The sequence below is a fragment of the Carassius carassius genome, chromosome 15 (assembly GCF_963082965.1).
Source record: "Carassius carassius chromosome 15, fCarCar2.1, whole genome shotgun sequence".
In the NCBI taxonomy this organism is placed as follows: Eukaryota; Metazoa; Chordata; class Actinopteri; order Cypriniformes; family Cyprinidae; genus Carassius; species Carassius carassius.
Window position 1 is genome coordinate 9131312 of NC_081769.1, and position 27525 is coordinate 9158836.

At 36.4% G+C, this 27525-nt stretch overlaps 1 protein-coding gene across 3 annotated transcripts in view; it reads left to right on the forward strand.

Annotated features, from left to right (window-relative positions):
* The window catches only part of LOC132158072 (uncharacterized), a 411555-nt gene that overhangs the window by 297532 nt on the left and 86498 nt on the right, over positions 1–27525 (forward strand). For 2 of the 3 annotated variants that reach the window (XR_009437656.1, XR_009437657.1), the window contains one exon: positions 405–1265. Coding sequence is in view for 1 of the 3 variants with exons in the window: in XM_059567325.1 (XP_059423308.1) it covers positions 612–1262 (651 nt within the window). In the remaining 2 variants the exon portion in view is untranslated. Of the gene's footprint in view, positions 1–404; positions 1266–27525 lie in introns of those variants that run through there. The other variant, XM_059567325.1, reaches the window with a different exon arrangement.

A 27525-nucleotide genomic window follows, 5' to 3' on the forward strand; every position in this document is an offset into this window, starting at 1 on the left:
ATTTAAATATTGAATACTCATGCCATGAGAGCAGCACACAGTTCATTAAAAATAACAGTATTATATTTCTATTCTGGTCGGTTGGCGGCTGTACTGCGTTTGAGCTCCGTCACTATATTCTTTTCATTGACTATTTTTAACCCAAAAATCAATTTTATACATCATCGTTTCCGTTTATATAACGTGTGAATATATCCTCTATTGTATTCTACAACAAAAACAATCAGAGCGCCTCGCTATCACTAGTTTTATTTTGATCTCCCGGGTCCGCTATTAGCTTTTAGCCCGTTAGCATCAGCGGCGTGGTTGCGCTAACATTGCTAATACTCTATTCACACACATTACCACTGCTGTACTCACTGTTACTTGCTTTAATGGCGGATGAATGTCTCCACTCTGTGCAGCTCGAGCTCGAGGCCGTGGGAAAGCAGATTCGCGACCTGGAGGTGAGGCAGGCCCAGCTGAGAGAGCGGAGAACCGCGCTGGAATCATCCCGGGCTGACGCTCACAAGTCCGGGGTAAGTATACAGCGATCTGCTAACAGTCCCACCACGTCTACTCCGTGTGTTTCTCTGCACAGGCCCGGTGCACCCAGGACGCGATCTTCCCAGATGTCCTTCACTGCGACGCCGGGACACCACGGACCCTGGGTGCATCCACAGCGGAGGACGCGAGCCGGGTCCCGGGCGACGACTTCTCCCCCTCCTGCCTTCGACATCTCCATCCGGAACCGCTTCGCTCCCCTCCGCGAGACAGGACGGGACGCTGTGATCATCGGAGACTCCATCGTCCGACACGTAAGTGCTACGTTAGCCGAAGGTAAAGTGCACACTCATTGTTTGCCTGGTGCTCGTGTTCTCGATGTTTCTGCGCAGATACCCGCGATCCTGAAGGTCGACGAGAGCCCCAGAGCGGTCGTGCTTCACGCCGGGGTTAACGACACCACGCTGCGGCAGACGGAGACGCTGAAGAGGGACTTCAGCAGCCTGATCGAGACGGTTCGCAGCACGACGCCCGCGGCGACGATCGTCGTGTCAGGACCACTGCCCACGTATCGACGAGGACACGAAAGGTTCAGTAGACTTTTTGCTTTAAATGAATGGCTGTTGTCATGGTGTAAAGAACAGAAACTGCTATTTGTTAATAACTGGAATCTTTTCTGGGAGCGTCCTAGGCTGTTTCGCGCTGATGGACTACACCCCAGCAGAATCGGAGCGGAGCTGCTCTCTGACAACATCTCCAGGACACTTCGCTCCATGTGACTAGTAAGACAATTCTCTAATAACTATTATGATGAGTTTTGTTCCACCCGCTTAAATGATAAAAGTACTTGTGCTGTAAAAACTATTAAGACTGTGTCTGTTCCCCGAATAGTGAGGTCAAAATATAATGTAGGATCTAGAAAAAATCTTATCGTAATTAAACCAGAAAAATGTAAAGTAAATGAACAAAAACAATTTTTAAAGTTTGGGCTCATAAATATTAGATCACTCACACCCAAAGCAGTTATTGTAAATGAAATGATCACAGAAAATAGTTTTGAGGTACTCTGCTTGACTGAAACCTGGCTAAAACCAAATGATTATTTTGGTCTAAATGAGTCTACTCCACCAAACTACTGTTATAAGCATGAGCCCCGTCAGACTGGTCGTGGAGGAGGTGTTGCAACAATATATAGTGATATTCTCAATGTTACCCAGAAAACAGGATACAGGTTTAACTCTTTTGAAATACTTCTGCTAAATGTTACACTGTCAGACATGCAAAAGAAGTCTAATGTATCTCTTGCTCTGGCTACTGTGTATAGACCACCAGGGCCGTATACAGAATTCCTGAAAGAATTTGCAGATTTCCTCTCAGACCTTCTAGTTACAGTTGATAAGGCGCTAATCATGAGAGATTTTAATATTCACGTTGATAATGCAAATGATACATTAGGACTTGCGATTACTGACCTAATAAACTCCTTTGGAGTCAAGCAAAATGTCACCGGGCCCACTCATCGTTTTAATCATACACTAGATCTAATTATATCGCATGGAATCGATCTTACTGCTATAGATATTGTACCCCAATGTGATGATATTACAGACCATTTCCTTGTATCGTGCATGCTGCGTATAACTGATATTAACTATATGTCTCAGCGTTACCGTCTGGGCAGAACTATTGTTCCAGCCACCAAAGACAGATTCGCAAATAACCTGCCTGATCTATCTCAACTGCTATTTGTACCCAAAAATACACATGAATTAGACGAAATTACTGACAACATGGGCACTATTTTCTCTAATACATTAGAAGCTGTTGCCCCCATCAAATTGAAAAAGGGTAGAGAAAAACGTACTGTGCCATGGTATAACAGTAATACTCACTCTCTCAAGAAAGTAACTCATAGTCTTGAACGCAAATGGAGAAAAACTAACTTGGAAGTTTTTAAAATTGCATGGAAAAACAGTATGTCCAGGTATAGACAGGCTCTAAAAACTGCTAGGGCAGAGCATATCCACAAACTCATTGAAAATAACCAAAACAATCCAAGGTTTTTATTTAGCACAGTGGCTAAATTAACAAATTACCAGACGCCACCTGATTCAAATATTCCACCAACGTTAAATAGTAATGACGTTATGAATTTCTTCACTGATAAAATAGATAACATTAGAAATACAATAGCGAATGTAGATTCTACAGCGTCTAACACTTCAGTTTCATCCATCGCACCCAAAGATAAACTGCAGTGCTTTACAAATATAGGACAGGAAGAGCTAAATAAACTTATCACTGTATCTAAACCAACAACATGTTTATTAGATCCTGTACCCACTAAATTACTAAAAGAGCTGTTACCTGTAGCTGAAGAACCGCTTCTCAATATCATTAACTCGTCGTTATCTTTAGGTCACGTCCCAAAACCATTCAAGCTGGCGGTTATCAAGCCTCTTATTAAGAAACCAAAACTAGATCCTAGTGTACTGGCAAATTATAGGCCTATTTCAAATCTTCCATTTATGTCTAAAATTTTAGAAAAAGTTGTGTCTGCTCAATTGAGCACCTTCCTGCATAAAAATGATCTGTATGAAGAATTTCAGTCAGGTTTTAGGCCCCACCATAGCACAGAAACTGCACTTGTTAAAATTACAAATGACCTGCTTCTTGCGTCAGATCAAGGCTGCATCTCATTTCTAGTCTTACTTGATCTTAGTGCTGCACTAACAATTATTGCTACATGTGTGACTGCATCCTATAATTACTATTAATTAATAATATTGATAGTTCATCATCTAGCTGACTACGTCTTGTATTATTATTATTATTATTTTTATTTTTCTAAAATCCTGTCAAACGTGCACAAACTACTAGCTACTACTAAATATTGTAGAAACATAATTTTCTGTAAAGTTGCTTTGTAACGATTTGTATTGTAAAAAGCGCTATACAAATAAACTTGAATTGAATTGAATTGAACAGTAATATCAATATCAAGTACTCCTGCCCCGAGAGCAGTGCTAATGCTAATGCTAACTGACTGATGTAATGTCAAGTAATGAACTTACCTTGCAATAAATGCCTCCCATGAAGTTTCAGTAACGTATCTGTCTGAAGTTTTCATTTCACACGTTCAAATTTCCTGACTCCGCCACCACTTCAATTTCATTGGTTGAATCTGTAAACCAATCATTTTCCTTTCTGCCCTCAGAACGTTTAAGTAAAACTCCCATTTGCGTCCTTACATTAATGCACCCCTAGATGGCACTCTGCTTCTGGACGACAACATCCTAAGGCCAAATTCAAAGCGCGTACCTTATCAAAACCCTATGCTTCTGCTCCTGCTTTTTCAGCTCGGACATGCATTCACTGTGGCTCTGCTGGACATCTTGCAAACACACAGAATTGTCCTGCTGCATCTGCTAAATGTAAGAATTGCAATAAGACTTGACATTTTGCACGAGTCTGTTCTGCTCCTATGCATTTGGTGCATTCAGTTGAATTACCAGAGGTCTGCATTCTCTATCTACCTGGAGCAACTGACCGTTTGACGTGTGATGTGATCATAAATGCCACACCTACTGCCATCCCTGTTTCTCTTTAACTCACAGTGGACATTGGTTCATCAGTATCCATCCTGACAAAGCAATTGTATGAGCTGCATTTTCACACTGTGCCGCTACATGCTCATACTGCCCGTTTAGTTACTTAACTTAAAAGAACCAATTTCAGTACTAGGATGTTTATATGCAACGGTATCTAAATATGACCATACCTGTCCTGCACACTTCTTCATCGTCGACAATGGCACAGCTTTGCCAGGCATGGACCTTATTAAGGGACACCTTGTTAAGGGACCTTTTTCGATTTGATGGACACACTGTGCTGCCGCCGCCACAATCTGCTTGAGCCTGTACCTTCTCCACTCCTCCATAACAGCGTGCTACATTGGGCTGATAGCTACCCATTGCCACACATGGAGAATATGTTGACAATACTGCACAGTTCATCTGTATCTTCAACTATTGACTTAGAAAGTACATTCCATCAGGTACCTCTTCACGAAGACAGCCGGGACCTCACTGCATTCATTACACACGGAGGCCTCTTCAGGTTCTGCAGGGTAGCTTATGGCTTGGCATCTGCTCCATCTGCATTCCAAAAGATGATGGTTGTCATTCTAAAAGGACTCCAGAATGTTGCAAATTATCTGGACGACATAATCGTTTGGGAACGCTCACTACAAGACCATAATCAAGCGCTAGAGAATGTGCTGCAACGTCTCAAAGATGCCGGGTTGGTGCTGAATGAGTCTAAATGTCAATTCAGAAAGCAGAGCTTGAAGTTTTTCGACACATGGTGACGTCACAGGGTTTTCAGCTGTATCAGGAACATCTCTCTGCAACAATCGATGCACCTGCATCATCGGATGCTATTCAGTTGTGTTGTCTGCTAGGCCTCCTCTCATGGTACAACAAATTTATTCCCAATTTCGCATTCCTGGTGATGCCTCTGCGTGCATGCCTGAGAGATGAGAGTGGATTTTGCTGGTCTGATGAAGCTGATGAAAAAAGCTACTGGTACACAGTCCTGCTCTTTCACTATTTGACCTGTGGCTGCCAGTGGTCATTTCTACTGATGCATCTGCTTATGGACTAGGTGCTGTCTTCGCACAAATATGCACGGATGGTCAAGAATGTACTGTTGCTTTCTCATCCAGAACACTCACCTCAGCTGAACAGAAATATTCTTAATGACGCTGCTGACCACAAAATGGATTGATAGAGCTGGTATGCGCATAGCCCGGTGGGCTGCTCGGTTGCTCTGTTTGAACTATATGGTTGAGTACCATGCTGGATCTGAAAACCACACTGCAGATTGTTTGTCCCACTCGCCCCTGCCTCTTACTTCGGATGCTGACTCGGACACAGAGCAGATTGTTTGTCCCACTCGCCCCTGCCTCTTACTTCGGATGCTGACTCGGACACAGAGCCTGAGTTTGTTGCTTTACTGTTCACTGGTCTGACTGCCATATCCAATTATGAGTTTGCTGCTGCCTCTGCTCGCTGCCCTGAACACTCTGCACTGCGCACACAAATTGTGAGTGGATAGCCTCCTTCTTCTGCTGCTTTGATTTAGTATTTAGAGGGTCTCGATTGGTGATACCTGGGGAACTGCATGAGTCATTGGTCCATATTGCACATAAGAACAAAGCAACGCCTGCGTAAAATGTATTGGTGGCCCAAAATGGACACACTTGTGGCAGAGAAAATTACTGCCTGTCAGTTGTGCCTTTCTTTGGATAAAACTGCAAAAGCCTCTGCTGTTCCACTCCAGCTTGTTCCTTTACCTTCTGCACCTTGGGAAAAACTGGTGATAGACATCATGGGCCTGGGACTGCTGCCTGGGACTGTCGATATGCTCTGACACTCACTGACTATTATTGTAAATGGCCCAAGGTAGCCTGCGTCTGTACTGCGTCTGTTGCAACAAAACAGGTGACTGCATTTCTTACCTGTGTCTTCAGTAGACACGGCAACCTGGCCACTCGTTTTTCCCTTCAAATTACTTCATGGAAAGAAAATGTGTACCCGCCTCAATGTCCTGAAACCCTCATCTTCTGGTCATGAGCCTAAATAATTGCAGAAGCGTGTTTTATCACGTCAGGATGTCATGAAATCTCGCTATGACCACAAGCATCATGTGCGTCACTTTTCTTTCCAAAAAGGGGATAAAGTGCGTGTCAAAAAGTCAGCACATATACCACACAGGCACACGGCCCTTACACTTATCTTTTGGATGATAGAAAAAAATGGCATGCATCGTGTCTCGCACCTGTGCTGGATAATGGACTGACCACCAATGCTGAAAACTTGATTCCCTCTCAGGTTCCATTGTCTGGAAATTCTGTGTCTTCTGATGCTTGTCCATGGGAGAAACGTCAAAGACATGAGCCAGGTTGGCTAAAAGACTATGTTTGTAAGTCACAGAAACTGACATGGACTATTGCAACATATATTACACACACTCACATGACAATTCAACTACTGAATAAAGGTGACTTGACTTAACTTGACTAGTGTATAATTCATTTTGGTTCCTTTCCGCTGTTGCCTCTGGATTGCTTAGTTGGGGTCACTTCATTTACAGCGATATCATTGACTTGATTGCAAATGATTGCACAGATACTATTTAAACTGAACTGAGATGATGACATCAATGATGAACTGCCTTTAACTGTCATTTTGCATTATTGACCGACTGTTTACCTAATTAATGTTGTGCAGTTGCTTTGACACAATCTTTTTTGTTTAAAGCACTATATAAATAAAGGTGACTTGACTTAACTTGACTAGTGTATAATTCATTTTGGTTCCTTTCCGCTGTTGCCTCTGGATTGCTTAGTTGGGGACACTTCATTTACAGCGATATCGTTGACTTGATTGCAAATGATTGCACAGACACTATTTAAACTGAATTGAGATGATGGCATCACTGAATTCAATGATGAACTGCTTTTAACTGTCATTTTGCATTATTGACACTCTTTTTTGTTTAAAGCGCTATATAAATAAAGGTGACTTGACTTGACTTAATGCACCACTAGATGGCACTCAAGTCTCTTGAGTTAGATTTATACATAGTAGGGCTGTAATGGTACGCAAAAATCACGGTTTGGTACGTACCTAGGTTTTAAAGTAATTTTCGGTACAGTAAGGGAAAGAAATGCAAACATTAAACTGGAGGTGGTTTATGACTATAAACTTTTTTTTACAATTTGTTTACACTTTTTTAAAATACTTTTTAATAAAATATATTTAAAATAAAAAAAGAATAAGAAATAAAATACTGCTGCAAATTTCTCCACTAAATAAAATACTCTCAGTCTCAAAACAATTTCATATAATAAAATATAATGAAAAATATAAATAAATAACTATGATTACAGTGCAGCATTACCAATCCCAGATTGTAGGCCTGCTCATATTTAAAAAATATATATAACTTTTCCAAAGTGTAAAGTGCAGCATCAACAGTTTCAGTTTTTAGACCTGCTCAGATTTCGTTACTGCGTTGGACCGATCGGAATTAAGAGCAAAGGTCTGTTTAAATGCCGACGAGAGCTGCGTTTGAATTACAATAATTTTTTTTCCTAGTTGTAGTGATGTTCACACTCGCATGATGCCTTTTGAAAACCTTAGGCCGGTGACACACTGGCATATTGCACCTGTCAAACATAGTCTATTTTGCCGTCAATACTGTTGACGGTGTCCTTTATCAGTAGGCTTTATATTTATGCTCAACATGAAGTATAGATATTGTTGTCGTGAAGACAAGATCCTGGTCTGTCGGCGCCTCGGCGGCCTCCCTCTATGTCACCTACAGTAGCAACAGTGCGCCAGCACCGCGTCAGGCACGATTCTGGTGTGTAAAGACAGAAAACGCGAAGCAGGTCACGCAACTTACACGCAGCAGAAACGCCACGCTCACGCCACGCAGCCAGTGTGTCATTGGCCTTAGAATAAGCTGCAGGGCGGGATTTGCGCTGAACGCGGAGAATTCCGCCACTTAATATGTTCGTTTGGAAACACGAAAATGTACCTATGTTCCGCACACAAAATATTGCATTCGGTCATTCGGTACACACGTGCACCGTACCGAAAGCTCTGTACCGAAACGGTCCGGTACGAATACACGTACCATTACACCCCTAATACAAAGTTAGTAAGTGAGAAGAGTAATAAAGAATGCTGAGCATGTGCATGCATTTTAACCTGCTTGTTCATAGTAGTTATTAAAGTTTACTAAGAGAAATGCACAGTTTTCTACTTCTTGTCTACATGAAGAAATAACACTCTTCCCCTTTGGAAAACTTTATTTTCCTGTTTTTTTTTTTTGTTAATAAAAGCCTGCCACAGTGTTTATATTAATATATAGTAAATATAATATTGTTAATATCTACTTTATATAAAATATAAACTTGCTACACGTACTGTGTTAGGCTAACTGAGACTTACATATTATTGCTTTTTGTTGATTTGATCTATTGGATTTATTTAAGTTTCTTTTTAGATAAAAGTGTCTGCTGAATGATTAAATGTGGACATTAATTTGCCTGAATCTGTATAGAATTGCAGAACTTTGTAGACATATTGATAATGTATTTTTGAGACATTTAATTTTGTATGTAACCCCATGTGTTAATAAAAAAGGAATGAGTGTTTCAATAAAGCTATGTAATGCTGATCCTGTTTTCTGTATTCTGACATACCATCACATGAAAAACTAAGGTGAAGTACATTGTATTTAGCATTTAAGGTAAATATGATGAAATCGGACAAATAGTTCTCTTAAGCCAAATTTGTAGCAAGTGGTTCCTGTAAGTTCCTGTTTTCTTATTGTTAGTCAAATGAACCAGATTACTGAGACTACCACCTTTTGTTTGTAATTGTTCTTGGCGCCTCTGCCCCAGTCTTTGAGTAGTTATGCTTATTGGATTAGGACTGGTGAAATGGGGCAGGTTGCTATACCTGAATACATAAACTTTTATGTTTATGTCAGTTACAACATAAACTTTTACGTTTATGTCAGTTCTCTGTGTTGACCTGAAAAGATGCTACTGCAATCCTTACTCTGGCTTTAACATCAGAGTCTCTTTCCCAAGTAGCTATTCTGTCAATGTTGTTTTGCAAGCTTCCAGTGGACCATGTTAGATCTATGAATGGCAAAGCAGATCTGTACTCTGTAAAAGTATACTATAACTATAAAAGGTCATCAAACCAAGCTTGAACTAGTCATCCTTTATGATCCAGTACATTCTCTGGAGTGTCAGCTATTCCACTGTATGATGTATGACTGACCTTTTAGTGTACTCACTTACAGTTTCATCCTTCTTCTGTACACAACTAGTGACCTTTGACCAATTCACTTTTGGTCCAACAATGTTCTTTAACCTGTTAATCTGCACCTGGATGCCCATGCATTTATTGCTCTTTGTTTGCATAATTCATTGTTTACTGAATAGAATGAAATGGGACAAAATTCATTAATACAAACTATATATCATTATGAAGGTCTAAGCCTCAAGCTTTGATGACAGGTCGCTGTTTTTCAATGGAAAGCTTATAAGGAATGTATTTGCTAAATTTGTGTAAGCAGTACACATCAAAACATGCATAATAAAAACACAGTATGTACCAGATTTGTCGTAATAACGAGTCATAAACACATCCAAAGCTGTAAATCCCATTTAGTTAGAAATGTAAGGGTCCACTCATAGTGCACTTTTAGTCCAACAAAGCAATAACATTTTAATATTGATGGTAATTTCTGTTTACGTCTCATTTCTCCAGGGTAGTAAAAACAGCATAGTTTTGTAGCATACAGTGTCACTAACAGGATAAGACCATCCACTAAAAAAAGTAAAAGATAAGCGATATATAGTTTATTAGAATTCTGGCGCTTTCTCTTGATGGCTCGTGATGCACTCTGTGACGCACCTGGCATCTGATGGGGGTGTAATTTAGCGATCTGCTTTTTTGCACAAATACTAATAATTTTGCACAAATACTATAATACTAATTATAGATTTTTATTTTTTCTTCTTCAACATTTACAATGCATGTGTGTGTGTTTTATGGGGAATGTTGCTGTATCTGCATGATTACCATCTATAAGAGCGCACACCATCGGCCCAGCCAACATTGATATGTGGGCCCCATATGGGTTATACCTGGGCAGCATGGGTTCTATGTGGGCATGGGATGAAGATGGGCAATTTATGTGGGTCCCATGTCTTTTTCACAATGTGGGTCAATGTGGGTCCCATATAGCTTTTACCATATGGGACCTTCATGGGATCTATGTGGGCATGGGCTGCAAATGGGCAATTTATGTGGGTTCCATGTGTGTTTCACAATGTGGGTCCCATTTAGGTTTGAACATATGGGACCTTCATGGGATCTATGTGGGCATGGCCTGCAAATGGGCAATTTATGTGGGTCCCATATAGATATGAGACCTTTGTGGGATCTGTGTGGGCAAAATAATTTCAAACTTAAATACATCTTTACACCTTTAAACTTTATTGGTTAAAAGCCACTTTTTAGGAATAAATATTGAAAATTGGCAATTGGTTGAAGCGCAAGAACAAGTTAATTCTTCTTTCATAAAGCCTACATCGACTCCACCTGTCTAAACTAAAGCTCTCTAATATATTTTCCTCTCTAGACCCACTATGTGATAGGTGTGGTCAAACACCAGCATCATATGTTTTGGAGTTGTCCTAAGAGTATTAAATCCAATAATAAGTAATTATTGGATTTCAGTTTTTCTGTTGCTGTCAGAAGTGTTGGGAAAGCAGTTGGATCCAGACACAATTTTAGCTGTTTTTGGTGTCAGTGATAAAATAGAGCAAAAAAAGCATGCAAGCCTTTTATCAATTATTTAAATAAGAAAGCAGTAGTTGAATTCTAATACAAGCACCCCCGACACACTTATTTTTTTTTTCTTTTCTTTTCTTTTTCATTTTTCTTTTTCCATACCGATATATTATTATGATATTAAATCTAGTGCTAAATCAGGATTTGTATAAAAGTGTAAAAATTTGTATTGCAATGTTTTTTGTTTTTGTTCCAGCGTAAAAAAAAAACTAATAAAGAGAATGTTTTTTAAAAAGTCTTTTAAAATTAAAATGATCAATATTAAAATCATACCCTGCCTATGCAAAAATGCATTTTTCTTTTACTGCACACGTTAGCAGGGACAACCCTTTTTTAATTATTTTTATTTATTTTAAACTCTAGAGTCTAGAGTAGAATTATATCGGTCTCACATGGGACTTTACTGTACACTCTCAAATGTTCTCACAACCTTCCGCTTGACAAAGTAGTCCTGTTGTATTAAAATTTGAGTTAGATTTTTTTTCACATAATATTATATCATATAATATCATATGTCAATGATCTTGGCTGAAAATAAGCATACATTTAAATTTATAGATGTAAAGATTTTAAATATTAGAATAAAAGGAACTGCCGCGCTGGCTAGCGGATACAGTCTCTTCTAAGCACAGTGGTTAGTACTTTTAACAGTCAGCAGTGTTCGACACAGATCGGAAATAAGCAGGTAAAATGCATATTTTCTGGAAATGGTTTAATTATTCACGGTTTCAAGTATTGGTAACATTGTTTTGAACATTTAAATTACCTTTAATTAACATAATGTAGCCTTTAAAATTGTGATGTTGTATTTTTTTCTGGCCGCGTTATCGCTAAAAATGTCTATAAAGGCTTTAAGCATGTCGTTTTTGTTGACTTAAAGGTGTAGTTTTGTTCTTGCCTGCCATTAATGAAGTAGGACTCTCGGTTGTTGTTCATTAGTTAAGGGGCGATATATCGGGCCGATATTTGTCATTTTTTAATATATCGGCATCGGCCGATATCCGTGTTTAGTAGCGCCGATTTAAAGTCAGGCACATCGGCGGGCAGCCCCGTGTTATTGGTGCGGTGGAAAGTGCTGCTGCTGCCACTGCATGTGAAGCACCCCAAGCCAAAACTTTTGGAAGATTCAACAGCAGTCCTGGGAGATAAAGGTAGTCAGAGAATTTCACTCTGCAAATGGGGTGGAGAAGTTGACAGCTCTAACAAACACTGCAGCGTGACGTTACCAAAGTAAACTGTCTCTGACGTTACTCCGCCCCGCTCACAGACAGCACCGTGCTCGGAGAGACAGCTGTCCTGGAGCTGCCCAGAACGGTGAATCACATTTGTTCGGAAGCATGGTTTGATCCAGACAATAACCAGTTTTCCATCCAACTCATTTGTATTTAGGGATGTCAATATTCGATAATTTCCATGATCAATCGTCGTTTAAATTAATGATCAATTAATTACTTTAATGCTGCAAAATGCTTCTGCAGCGGTATTATTATTATGTGCAAAAGCCACTTGGAAAAAAAGCTTTCTCACCCGAATTAAAGGGGTTTTAGTCTGAATAAAATGCTAGTAGCAGGACTGTAAAATGAATAGATGTGATTATGATCATTTGATAAAATGAAGAGAGCGTGCCATACGTTGGAGATCATTTTACTTTGTTGACGGTTTCTCGTCAAGGAGACCGCTGAATGCGCCTCTTTAAATACACAGTGCATTTCAAGAAAAAGGTTATAAACACATACGAAATGGAAACAATGTAATGATTGTTTTTGTCCTACTTGGAAAAGTGTAAAAACATTACAAATGAAATAAAAATAAAACTAGGTTGCTGGTTATTTATCTAAAACAACTAAACAAGTCAAAAAACTATCAGATACGTTTCGTTAAGCAACACGTGAAAAAGATGTGAGAGCTTGTAGCATTGCAGTTTAAAAAGGTGTAAAAACGTTGCTAAAGTTGTTACAAATAAAATAAAAAGAAAACTAGTTTTAAAAAGAAAACTAGTTAACTGGATATTTATGTAAAACGACTAAACAAGTCAAAAACTATCAGAAAAAGGTTATAAACACAGACAAGACGGAAACAATGTCATGGTCGTTTTTTTTCCATGCATGGAAGTGTAAAAACGATGTTAAAGTTGTTACAAATTAAATAAAAATAAAACTAGGTTACTGGTTATTTATCTAAAACAACTAAACAAGTAAAAAAACTAACAGATACGTTTCGTTAAGCAACACGTGAAAAAGATGTGAGAGCTTGTAGTATTACAATTTAAAAAGCTGTTTTGTTACCAGTTAGAAAACTAACAGAGTTTTAGCATTTGTACCTTACCTCATACTAAAAAAAAGAAGCGAATGTAAAGAAACAATACAAACCAGAAAAGTTGGCGTTTGTCAAGTCGGGATGAAAAATTAAAACTAAAGAAAAAATATGGTAGGCATTTACGCGGATCTAAAATAAAATACATGAGACAAGATACTTGTCAAATCTATGCAGTACTTTACCACTAACTACAATTTTAAAAATTAAGACTGTTACTGACAGAGAGTTAAACAAAAGAAAAAAAGATCTAGCACCATGTTTCCTGATGATATCTCCCAAGGGTAACATATAGAGCGTGAAGAGTAGCGGCCCTAGTACTGAGCCTTGAGGTACTCCATACTGCACTTGTGATCGATAGGATACATCTTCATTCACTGCTACGAACTGATGGCGGTCATATAAGTACGATTTAAACCATGCTAATGCACTTCCACTGATGCCAACAAAGTGTTCAAGTCTATGCAAAAGAATTTTGTGGTCAATTGTGTCAAACGCAGCACTAAGATCCAATAAAACTAATAGAGAGATACACCCACGATCAGATGATAAGAGCAGATCATTTGTAACTCTAAGGAGAGCAGTCTCAGTACTATGATACGGTCTAAATCCTGCCTGGAAATCCTCACATATACCATTTTTCTCTAAGAAGGAATATAATTGTGAGGATACCACCTTTTCTAGGATCTTGGACAGAAAAGGGAGATTCGAGATTGGTCTATAATTAACTAGTTCTTTGGGGTAAAGCTGTGTTTTTTTGATGAGAGGCTTAATAACAGCCAGTTTGAAGGTTTTGGGGACATATCCTAATGACAATGAGGAATTAATAATAGTCAGAAGAGGATCTATGACTTCTGGAAGCACCTCTATTAGGAGCTTAGATGGTATAGGGTCTAACATACATGTTGTTGGTTTAGATGATTTAACAAGTTTATACAATTCTTCCTCTCCTATAGTAGAGAATGAGTGGAACTGTTCCTCAGGGGGTCTATAGTGCACTGTGTGATATGATACTGTATCTGACAGCTAAATGGTTGCAATTTTATCTCTAATAGTATAGCGATTTTAGAAGTAAAGTAGTTCATAAAGTCATTACTGCTGTGATGTTGGGAAATGTCAACACTTGTTGAGGCTTTATTTTTCGTTAATTTAGCCACTGTATTGAATAAATACCTGGGGTTATGTTTGTTTTCTTCTAAAAGAGAAGAAAAGTAATCGGATCTAGCAGTTTTTAATGCTTTTCTGTAGGATATGTAACTTTCCCGCCAAGCAATACGAAATACCTCTAGTTTTGTTTTCCTCCAGCTGCGCTCCATTTTTCGGGCTGCTCTCTTTAGGGTGCGAGTATGCTCATTATACCATGGTGTCAAACTGTTTTCCTTAACCTTCCTTAAGCGTAAAGGAGCAACTGTATTTAAAGTGCTAGAAAAGAGAGAGTCCATAGTTTCTGTTACATCATCAAGTTCTGAGGTTTTGGATATGCTAAGGAATTTGGATACATCAGGAGGATAACTTAAAAAGCAGTCTTTTGTGTTAGAAGTGATGGTTCTTCCATACTTGTAACAAGAAGTAGGATTTTCCTACAGGGCAGGAGTGTGGAGCATTGACGTTAATGAAAACTAACTCAAACATAAGAGATAAAAGAAATACAAAAATAAAATTAATGATAATAATAAACTTAATAGTGATTCTTTAAATACTGTTTATCAACTCTTTGAGATACTTCATCTGTGAAACATTTCTATAGCCACATCTTTATTTAACAAAATCTAAAATGAGATCTGATTTATTTCTATATTAAGTGCTTCTGTAAGTTGTAATCTTTCGTTGTCATATCTTTTACATTTTATTAAAATAGGTTCAACTGTTTCAGGAAGATCACATTTAACACAAAGTCCAGACACATGTTTTTCCTCTTATAAATAATGACTGATTAAGTGCAATGTGTCCAATTCTATGGCGAGATCTTCCTTTCTACCCCCAGAATTCTCCTTTCATTTCCAACTGTTCTTTGAATATTATATAAATGCCGTCCTTTATTCTCACCACCCCATTAAATTTGACACGTATCTTTTTATGTTTTTTTTTTAGCCCTTTTATTTCTAATTTACTCATTGGAGTATTAAATCTGATGTCTGATATTTTAATGTTTTTATCTGGTCCACTACTTTCATTACCTTGATTGCCTATATGCAGTGTTGGGGAGTAACTAGTTACATGTAACGGCGTTACGTAATTTAATTACAAAATAAATGTAACAGTAATCAGTTACAGTTACTAAGAAAAAATGAGTAATTAAATTACAGTTACTTATGAAAATTGTAACGATTACAAAGAGGATTACATTTGAATATTTACACACATCCACATACAGCTTATTTCTTTCCCAAATTGCACTAAGACATATGGCCCATAATCTCCGAGACGCGGAAAACACATTCGTACAATCCAGTCATAAAAATGGAATTCAGCCTATAACGCGGACGCAATATGCCACATTTTGGAAAAATAAATCAAAAGTAGGTCAGTACACTTGAATCAAAACCCGATTTGGACTGATGTCTGTGAATATTAAGCCGCAAAAAGACTGAATATGAATCCTGCACGTTCTGCGTGTCTGTGGAAATCAGGCGCTGACTGGACATCGGGAGAACCGGGACTATTCCCGGTGGCCTGGCAGACGATTTGGCCTTCTACTTTAATATTGTTATTGTATAATTGCAGGCCGAATATACTAAAGCGATTATTTCCGAATCCGCCATTCGATAATTAAATCTCTAATAAATCATGAATCGGTTAGTCGTGACTGGCAATGGTTGGGCTCGCGCGTTCTCTGCGCCTCCGCCGAACGGTTTGGATCAGACTCCGAGTAATCAATGCGAGAGAGAGAGAGACCGGAGTGAGATGTGTAAGCGCACAGCTGGAGCAGAGAAGCGACACTTCTGTTCAGGGTTTCAGGTGCAGGTCAGTTTCATATGTAAATATGCTAATGTAGTTTTGTCTTTGTTTACTTAGTCAAGCAGCAGCAGCACATTGCTCGCAATCACTCAAAATACTGTATAAACGACGTCATTATTATCTTTTGTAATGTTACAGTAGTAAGTTAGCAAACAAATCATCATATTTTATCATAGGTTTAGGGGGAGCTAATTAATGTAGCCTATGGTATGGCACTAACCGTGGTTTAACTATGGAATTTGTAGTAAAAATAAATACAAGTGGTAATTAATTTGCCAAAAAAACAAAATTGCACTTACAAAACATGGTAAAAGTCAAATAAAAATCTTCAGTATTAAAGTCATGAGAGAGATGGATGGATAATGGAAGTGAAGGTGCAGTTCAAGGAGAGAACTCTTAACTACGTTGCAAAGTCCCCCAACCTAAGGATTCAAATCTTTTTCATGTCAGGTCCAAAAAAAAAAATAGGGTTGTCCATGTTTCAGAATGGGTTGTGGGTGTATGAGTGTGAGATTTCCCAGCCTATTTTTTTTCCCAGTCCGCCCCTCATGGAAATTAATCTCTAGAACAGTCACTTCATGAGCATTTTTTACTTATTTTGAGAAACTATCATCATATCATATACAAAGAGACAGCAGTGTTTCAGAAAGACACCAATGTTTCAGGAGTTTAGTACACAAAATAGGACACATGCTTATTAGATAACCGTATTTGAGTTGATGTATATGCTTTTATTTTTTTATTAACTATTTTCCCCCAAACCATTGTTAGATGCAGTTAGATGCCTGTAGTTATGCAAAGATTTGGTTTAAAAAACAGTATCTATAAACTATTTATTTTGATTTTAAATCTGCATTGAACTTCAGATCAATCTCTAAGTAAAAGGCAGTACTAAAGTCTGATTGTGTGGTGGATGTGTTCATGTGATCATCTTAATTCTGGTGATGAAGGATGGTGAAAGTCTGACAGTATTGAGCACTACTGTTAAGGTTAAACCTGCATGGTGTAAAATGGTTGAAGATGATTAACAGTTGCAAATTAACATTCATTAGAAATTTATAAAAGTAATCAAAATGTACTCAAAAGTAATTAGTTACTTTACTTTATTAAAGTAATTTAAAAAGTTACACTACTATTACATTTTAAATAGGGTAACTTGTAATCTGTAACCTATTACATTTCCAAAGTAACCTTCCCAACACTGCCTATATGTGTGGGTATCCATACAAAATAAATCTTTGTTTTTGCTTGTATTCTGAACAAACTCTGTAAAATTCCTGACAAAATGTCTTGTCTAGTAGAAGCTTCACCACTCTTTAAACTTGATAGTACTGAAAATGAGTCTGAACTAGGGCTGGGACAATGCAAAAAATACGTCGACGCAAAATATGCGCATCGATTCGTCGACCTGTTTTTATTTCTCTAAAAAACGTTTGCAAAACGTTTACCTTATGTGCGCTGAATATACGCGATGGCCGGATCAACATTCTGTCCAACGTTATATAACCAATCCAGGGGTTTTTCTGCATTGATCTTTTTTTTTTTGGCGGGTGTCAAAGCCTTATTTGATCGGTGAGTGACAGTGACAGAGCGCGTACGAGAGAGAGCCCCGGCTGCGCGCGCACTCACAGTCTTCAAACAACACAAGCGCTTCTTGCTCTCTCTCTCCCTTGTGCAAAATCAAAATCATTAAACACGATAGAAAAAGGGCGAAACACCAAAGTTTCACGCGCAGTTTCACTCACAGTCTTCAAACTACACGAGCGCTCTCTCTCTCTCTTCCCCCACCCCTCGTGAATATTAACCAAAATCATTAGACACGATAGAAAAAGGGCGGAACGCCAAAGTTTCACGTGGAGCAATCGGAGATTTTTTTTTCTCCATGACAGGCTGCTGGCTCCCACTGTTAAATTTTTTATTTTTATTTTGGAAAAGCACTCTCTGTATTAGCTTAAAGCCCTAAAGTTTACATTGGTTACTGTATTCTTTCAATTGCTCTAAACAAGTATTTTGGGTGAACTTTTTTATTGAATGCTAGACATCAAGTTGTTGTTATTTTCATCTGAAAGAAGAACTTTTTTTCAGTAAGCTAGGCCCTATGTGTTCAGTAAGCTTGTTTCAGTAAGCTATGTGTTTTCAAGGCTTCAAGGTTTTATTGAATGCTATGCTCTATACAATTGCAAAGTAATGCATTCTTAGTCAGTCTTTTATTTTGTAATTTTAAGAGCAATAAACATATATTGCAATGTTAAGGAATTCATGTTTTTTTCATTCAGATATGTAAATCAACATGTATAAATTGTTAGTAGTCAATTAATGGGGAGATAATCGAAATCGGAATCGGCCCGAAAAATTAATCGTTAGATTAATCAATGCATCGAAAAAATAATCGCTAGATTAATCGTTTAAAAAATAATCGTTTATCCCAGCCCTAGTCTGAACATATGACTACTTTAGGTATATTAATGTGTTCAACCCCACTGAAGAGCCAAAAATATGACAATCATTTCTGTAGTATAAACAGACGGATGATTAGATGTTCTTTCTGGTATTCTATACCTAACCCTTGGAACATAGGCCTATATAGCTGCTGCTGCTGCTGTTTGGACTGTTTCAGGATCTTTAGATACATCTATGTATATGAGTTACTTTAAAACTAGATTAGCCTATATGCTCTTTATTTTTAATCTAAACAAAAGTCCTTGATGTTTTATTTTATTTTAATAAGCCACTCACACTTACTTTAGTAGCCTAAATCATTGAATATGTCTTTTATTTTGTTAATATTAACTTCTGGCACGAAACTCACAAAATTCCCCCACGTTTAGTGACGTTTAAAGAGGAATTTGTGATGTATTTGGAGACGTTAAAAGGAATGAAAAGTCCCAAAGCAAGATTTTTGTATTCTTCATTAGAGGACTTTGGTTTTTTTTAATGTGAAAATCTGTTACTCCCCTACTTTTTCGTTCTTTATTTTTATATTTTTTCTTTTTTCTTAAGTGTTGTTTTATTTATTTTACATTTATTTGTTTTATGATGTACAGAGTGTGAACAAACATTTAGTGTAATCTCAGACCGTATTTGTAAATCTACCAGTAATGTATGCCTTTCTGTATCAATGTTCAAAGCAACCGATGTTTTTACTTTAAAATAGGTTAACTTATACGATTTAATTTTTTCATCTCAACAAAAATTCCTTGTTGGAAAAAAGTGTTGTTTTATTTCATTTTATTAAGTCACTCACACATACTATAGTAGTCTAAATCCTTGAATACGTCTTTTATGTTGTCAATATTAACTTCTATCATTGCTATATCGTTGCTATATCAATTAAAACATGCGTTTAGACATACAAATATTAAACAGGAATGAATGTGGTAAGACAAGATGGGCTTTTCTTGCCAAAGAAACTTTTACAACATTACAGGAAAGGCTAAATATTTCATCTCAAGTAGTGCGTAGAAACGCGTCTGGTGTCTGGCATCTGATGTCTTTGTGTTTACTGTTACGACCATGTCAGCGAAGATTGTAAAACATCTAAAGGTTTTGGGGGTTTGCAACTCAACTGTAATCTAATTAGTTTTCCGGGGTTCTGGTGTTGTAAATGGTGTGCTGCAGGTCAGCTAAAGTAAAAAAAATAATTTTTTTGTGTATTCAGTGATCAAAGGGTGACAATTTCAACTTTATTGCTTAGGCCTGTGATCGCAAGGTTAGCTGAAAGTTCATTTACTGGTCAAAAGGATGTGAAATCTTTTAACAAGTCAGACCATATAGGAAAATGTAGTTTAATTCGAATTAATTTAGTTTATTTTAGTTACATTTATAATTTTGATTAACCCCTAGATCTTTCAACCTCAACATAAACGTACTGAGAATGCAAACAAGTACACAAACACAAGCATAATCACAAACAAACGTAAACACACACACACACACACACACACACACACACAAATGTAAACATACAGAAAATATGAACTTGTAAGCAAACAAATACAAATATACACTCAAACAAGTACATAAATACATAAACAAACAAAATAGGTCACAAACACGAAAATACCTATATTAGATTGAAAATGAGTTGTCATAAGTTTTCTTTGAAACCAAAAGTGTTTGTTGCTACAAATGTCTCACAGAACTTTATACAATAGATTAGACGTCCTTTCTCACTCTCCAAATGGTGTTGTTAACCATGATGATTAAAATAGTTTAAAAAAAGTATTATTTTTTAGCTTTCGTGTAGGATTCATGTCAGCACTCAAATGTTTTTAGCAAAAGTCCAGAGACAGATTAAAATAGATGCATGAAGAAAAACAATGTAAGAGGTTTTTAATGACAGACTAAATGGTTTAGATTGTTTAAAACAATTGAGTTTATGCATTTCTCTTGAATGTGTGTACGGTAACGGTTGCATACATGAAACAGAATAAATACATAAACGCATTGTGGTTGATGTTAAACAATAAAAAAAATATTATTTATATATCATAACTTACTTTCTTTTCAAAACACAATAAACATTCTTATGATTTTTTAACTGTGAACAACCGGTTTGGTTGTAAAATAAAAAATAAATAAAAACATATTATGTTTCTAAGTTAGAATGCTTATAGTTTGTAGTAAAATCACGTATATAAACTAAAACATTTTTCTTTCAAACCACGCGGTTTTCACACACATTCCTCACAAAACTGCCAACAAGGACCTTAAGTTTTTGTTTTAACGTTTAGCTGTAGCTGAGACCTTGGGGGAATTATTTTACGCACAATTTTGGGGAGGTTACTATGAACTTTGTAATAGGTCATAGATCACAAATTACCCTATTTAAAATCTAAAAGGTTGTGCAACTATATCAATTTCTTTAAAAAAGTAATGTAACTGATAACATTTGATTACATGTTTTAAGACTTGTAATGTTTTCAACCGTTAATCTTTTGAAACATGTAAACAGGACGGGGTTAACATTAGAGTGCTCAACAGCTAATGACCGTCAGACTTTTAAAATCCTTCATCACTTAAATTAGGATTGTGATCATTTCATTTTAAAGCACAACCACCACAAAATCAGATTTGCTTGGAGATTTAAATACATAGAATAGTTAGAGTAGTTAAGGTGGTTTATGAAATATATCAATTAAATCTGTATGTGTGTGAAAAAATATTCAGATGTAACATTTTCATAATTAACCGCAATTTAATTATGTTTTCTCAGTGACTGTAACTGATTACATTTTATTTTTGTAATCAAATGATATAATTTAGCTATATGTAACTAGTTGACCCCTAACACTGATTATGCATTCTAACAATAATAGATGGTGAAAGAGTTCATTAACCTCTTTAACTTTAAAAATGCGGACAGTGTCGCTTAACTCTACTTTGGCAAACAAGGGTTTGTTCATAAAACAACCCAGACCCCCGACTTGAAAGCCCCGTGACAAGTATAGCCATTGCAGAAATTTATTGTAGAGATGCAGTAAGATAAACTCTGGATGCACGGTTGCCCGACTTATCACATGTTTACCATATTCTTACAATGCCCTGCTTACCTAGTTTTATGATGAAATATGTCTGTAAAAATAAACAAGCATACACACAATCTCCAGAATGGGGGCTGATGATGGGGGGTTCATCATTTCATGATGAAGACAGACTGGATATTCAGACCACAGCAGCAGGACACGATTGTCTTTTTCTAAAGATAAAGACAATTATTTGGTTTCAGGACACACGAATCCTAATGGTTCACAAGATAACATAACAACGGTTGCTCCATTACAGCATAGCCAACCCTATTTTAGCCTGTTTTAGCACACGTATATCGTATTATTGTTGAATATAGTCGTTTAGTCTAAATATGTGTTAACAGTTATTTTATTGTTGTTATATGTATTATATGTTTTTGTTTTACAAAGGGGTTAAATTTAATACGTTTAACTAATACCTCATTCAAGCTATGTAGATCTTCAGGTCAGGGAACTACAATACCCATCACACACCTCAGGCTTCAAACATGGCCGTCGTGGATACGTACTCATATTGTATGTGGCAACGCTCTAAATCATTGGACATCTGATTAAACGCATGCGCAGATAACCTAAATAAAAAGACGCACATTTCTACGCTGTTTGTGAAGTATACGCTCCTTCCATGTTGTGATGTTACAAACCCTCTTTTTTGTGATCTGTTTTACCGATGCAAAGTTCGATTCACTTCTGAAAAATTATTTATTTGGACAGTTTGGTTCCATGAACCGATTCATATTCATTTAAATCATTTTCGCAGTTACGTCAGTACACATTTTTGTGACTCAAGAGTCATTTTATTTCCGTGAATCATATAAATAAATTTATTGTGTGAACACATATTGGTGGTTATTATCTTTTGTTCTTTTAAGTTAATGCTAAATCATCTAAATAAAATTAACTGTGTGAACACGTATTGGTGGTTTTTGTCTTTTGTTCATTTAAGTTAGCGATGTTTGTGTTCGCAGTTTTATGCACAGTGCCTCCGTCGTTTGTTTAGCTTAAACATCAGTTTTTAGTCAGTTACAAAGGTGTCAGGCATTAAGTTTTTGTATTTTTAACTAACCTAATTATGACAGAGTTACAGGTTTTGGGTGTTTTTGGTGAGTGTAAGCGGTGAAAACTTAAATGTGACTGTCGAGTAACGTTAGCTACTCAAACGAAGACAAATTGTGTAAGTGTTCATTAAGATGCGACTTACAGATGAGGACGGTGGAAGCAATCAAAAACAACAAAAAGAGCAATGATATATAAGTGTTATTACAAGTCTCAGTTAGGTTAACACAATACACGTAGCATGGGATTTTAAATAATATAATAAATAAAAAGAAAACCGATTGAATAAAATGTTTTTCATAGCGTTACACTTTGCCCCTAATCGATATAGAACTTTATCGCAGAATGCGGATGTACTGTTTTAATTCATGATGAATTTCCGGTTTATTGATTTATTGTATTGTTTATTGTTCACAGCAGGCAACTGTAGCGTTTATCAGACGGTCTTTGTTGGTTTTAGTGATCGGACCCACCCCTTGTATGGTGTACACGATGGGGGATTGTCATCAGGAAGTCATAAACATTGGTCACTCCCAAGATAAGTTTCACTCAAGTCGGCCGTGATATTTTGGTTTATGATTAAAAGATTGGATAATAATAACAAGCAACATATCTTATATCTGATATAAACTAAGATAATATAAAGGATAATATACTGATGTTAAGTAAACGTCTCGAATGAAGACGATGTTTAAAGCAATATTTTAATACCCAAATTCACAGAAATATTGCTTTGTATGAACAAAGAGACCCACTAACACGAGAGCAAAAACTAGGAAACACAACGTATAAGGCCCTGAGCGTAAGACCAAACCATTGCAATTAGGATGGTGAAACTGCGGTAAACAGATTCAAACAGAAAGAGCTAACAAAATCATGAAAACATATTGGTTTTGGTTTCGTTCTGGTTTCAAAGTTTAACGCTATGAAAAACATTGCGGTTTATATCTATTTATATGTGTGTGTGTGTGTAAAGATCTCTAACACAGCTTGCTCTATTCTTTTTTATTCAATCTGTTTTCTTTTTATTTATTATATTATTTAAAAGCCCATGCTACGTGTACTGTGTTAACCTAACTGAGACTTGTTATAACACTTATATATCATTGCTCTTTTTGTTGTTTTTGATTGCTTCCACCGTCCTCATCTGTAAGTCGCATTGGATAAAAGTGTCTGCTAAATGAATAAATGTAAATGTAAATATCTCACCACTCTAGCAAATTTTAGGTGTACTTAGCAGGGGCTATTGTGTTTTTAGGGTATATTGTACTTATTATCATTATGAATATTTGTACGCTTATTTTCATTTCGGCATCTTAATGAACACTTACACAATTTGTCTTCGTTTAAGTAGCTAACGTTACTCGACGGTCACATTTAAGTTTTCACCGCTTACACTCACCAAAAACACCCGAAACCTGTAACTCTGTCATAATTAGGTTAGTTAAAAATACAAAAACTTAATGCCTGACACCTTTGTAACTGACTAAAAACTGATGTTTAAGCTAAACAAACGACGGAGGCACTGTGCATAAAACTGCGAACACAAACATCGCTAACTTAAATGAACAAAAGACAATTACCACCAATATGTATTCACACAGTTAACTTTATTTAGATGATTCAGCATTAACTTAAATGAACAAAAGATAATAACCACCAATATGTGTTCACACAATAAATTTATTTAGATGATTCACGGAAATAAAATGACTCTTGAGTCACAAAAAATGTGTACTGACGTAACTGCGAAAATGATTTAAATGAATATGAATCGGTTCATGGAACCAAACTGTCCAAATGAATAATTTTTCAGAAGTGAATCGAACTTTGCATCGCTAAAACAGATCACAAAAAAAAGAGGGTTTGTAACATCACAACATGGAAGGAGCGTATACTTCACAAACAGTGTAGAAATGTGCGTCTTTTTATTTAGGTTATCTGCGCATGCGTTTAATCAGATGTCCAATGATTTAGAGCGTTGCCACATACAATATGAGTACGTATCCACGACGGCCATGTTTGAAGCCTGAGGTGTGTGATGGGTATTGTAGTTCCCTGACCTGAAGATCTACATAGCTTGAATGAGGTATTAGTTAAACGTATTAAATTTAGCCCCTTTGTAAAACAAAAACATATAATACATATAACAACAATAAAATAACTGTTAACACATATTTAGACTAAACGACTATATTCAACAATAATACGATATACATGTGCTAAAACAGGCTAAAATAGGGTTGGCTATGCTGTAATGGAGCAACCGTTGTTATGTTATCTTGTGAACCATTAGGATTCGTGTGTCCTGAAACCAAATAATTGTCTTTATCTTTAGAAAAACACAATCGTGTCCTGCTGCTGTGGTCTGAATATCCAGTCTGTATTCATCATGAAATGATGAACCCCCCATCATCAGCCCCCATTCTGGAGATTGTGTGTATGCTTGTTTATTTTTACAGACATATTTCATCATAAAACTAGGTAAGCAGGGCATTGTAAGAATATGGTAAACATGTGATAAGTCGGTCAACCGTGCATCCAGAGTTTATCTTACTGCATCTCTACAATAAATTTTTGCAATGGCTATACTTGTTACGGGGCTTTCAAGTCGGGGGTCTGGGTTGTTTTATTGACAAACCCTTGTTTGCCAAACTAGAGTTAAGCGACACTGTCCGCATTTTTAAAGTTAAAGAGGTTAATGAACTCTTTCACCATGTATTATTGTTAGAATGTATAATCAGTGTTAGGGGTCAACTACTTACATATAGCTAAATTATATCATTTGATTACAAAAATAAAATGTAATCAGTTACAGTCACTGAGAAAAAATAATTAAATTGCGGTTAATTATGAAAATGTTACATCTGAATATTTTTTCACACACATACAGATTTAATTGATATATTTCATAAACCACCTTAACTACTCTAACTATTCTATGTATTTAATCTCCAAGCAAATCTGATTTTGTGGTGGTTGTGCTTTAAAATGAAATGATCACAATCCTAATTTAAGTGATGAAGGATTTTGAAAAGTCTGACGGTCATTAGCTGTTGAGCACTCTAATGTTAACCCCGTCCTGTTTACATGTTTCAAAAGATTAACGGTTGAAAACATTACAAGTCTTAAAACATGTAATCAAATGTTATCAGTTACATTACTTTTTTAAAGAAATTGATATAGTTGCACAACCTTTTAGATTTTAAATAGGGTAATTTGTGATCTATGACCTATTACAAAGTTCATAGTAACCTCCCCAAAATTGTGCGTAAAATAATTCCCCCAAGGTCTCAGCTACAGCTAAACGTTAAAACAAAAACTTAAGGTCCTTGTTGGCAGTTTTGTGAGGAATGTGTGTGAAAACCGCGTGGTTTGAAAGAAAAATGTTTTAGTTTATATACGTGATTTTACTACAAACTATAAGCATTCTAACTTAGAAACATAATATGTTTTTATTTATTTTTTATTTTCCAACCAAACCGGTTGTTCACAGTTAAAAAATCATAAGAATGTTTATTGTGTTTTGAAAAGAAAGTAAGTTATGATATATAAATAATATTTTTTTTATTGTTTAACATCAACCACAATGCGTTTATGTATTTATTCTGATTCATGTATGCAACCGTTACCGTACACACATTCAAGAGAAATGCATGAACTCAATTGTTTTAAACAATCTAAACCATTTAGTCTGTCATTAAAAACCTCTTACATTTTTTTTTTTCTTCATGCATCTATTTTCATCTGTCTCTGGACTCTTGCTAAAAACATTTGAGTGCTGACATGAATCCTACACGAAAGCTAAAAAATAATACTTTTTTTTAACTATTTTAATCATCATGGTTAACAACACCATTTGGAGAGTGAGAAAGGACGTCTAATCTATTGTATAAAGTTCTGTGAGACATTTGTAGCAACAAACACTTTTGGTTTCAAAGAAAACTTATGACAATTCATTTTCAATGTAATATAGGTATTTTCGTGTTTGTGACCTATTTTGTTTGTTTATGTATTTATGTACTTGTTTGAGTGTATATTTGTATTTGTTTGCTTACAAGTTCATGTTTTCTGTATGTTTACATTTGTGTGTGTGTGTGTGTGTTTACGTTTGTTTGTGATTATGCTTGTGTTTGTGTACTGCATTTGCATTCTCAGTACGTTTATGTTGAGGTTGAAAGATCTAGGGGTTAATCAAAATTATAAATGTAACTAAAATAAACTAAATTAATTTGAATTAAACTACATTTTCCTATATGGTCTGACTTGTTAAAAGATTTCACATCCTTTTGACCAGTAAATGAACTTTCAGCTAACCTTGCGATCACAGGCCAAAGCAATAAAGTTGAAATTGTCACCCTTTGATCACTGAATACACAAAAAAAATATTTTTTTTTACTTTAGCTGACCTGCAGCACACCATTTACAACACCAGAACCCCGGAAAACTAATTAGATTACAGTTGAGTTGCAAACCCCCAAAACCTTTAGATGTTTTACAATCTTCGCTGACATGGTCGTAACAGTAAACACAAAGACATCAGATGCCAGACACCAGACGCGTTTCTATGCACTACTTGAGATGAAATATTTAGCCTTTCCTGTAATGTTGTAAAAGTTTCTTTGGCAAGAAAAGCCCATCTTGTCTTACCACATTCATTCCTGTTTAATATTTGTATGTCTAAACGCATGTTTTTATTGATATAGCAACGATATAGCAATGATAGAAGTTAATATTGA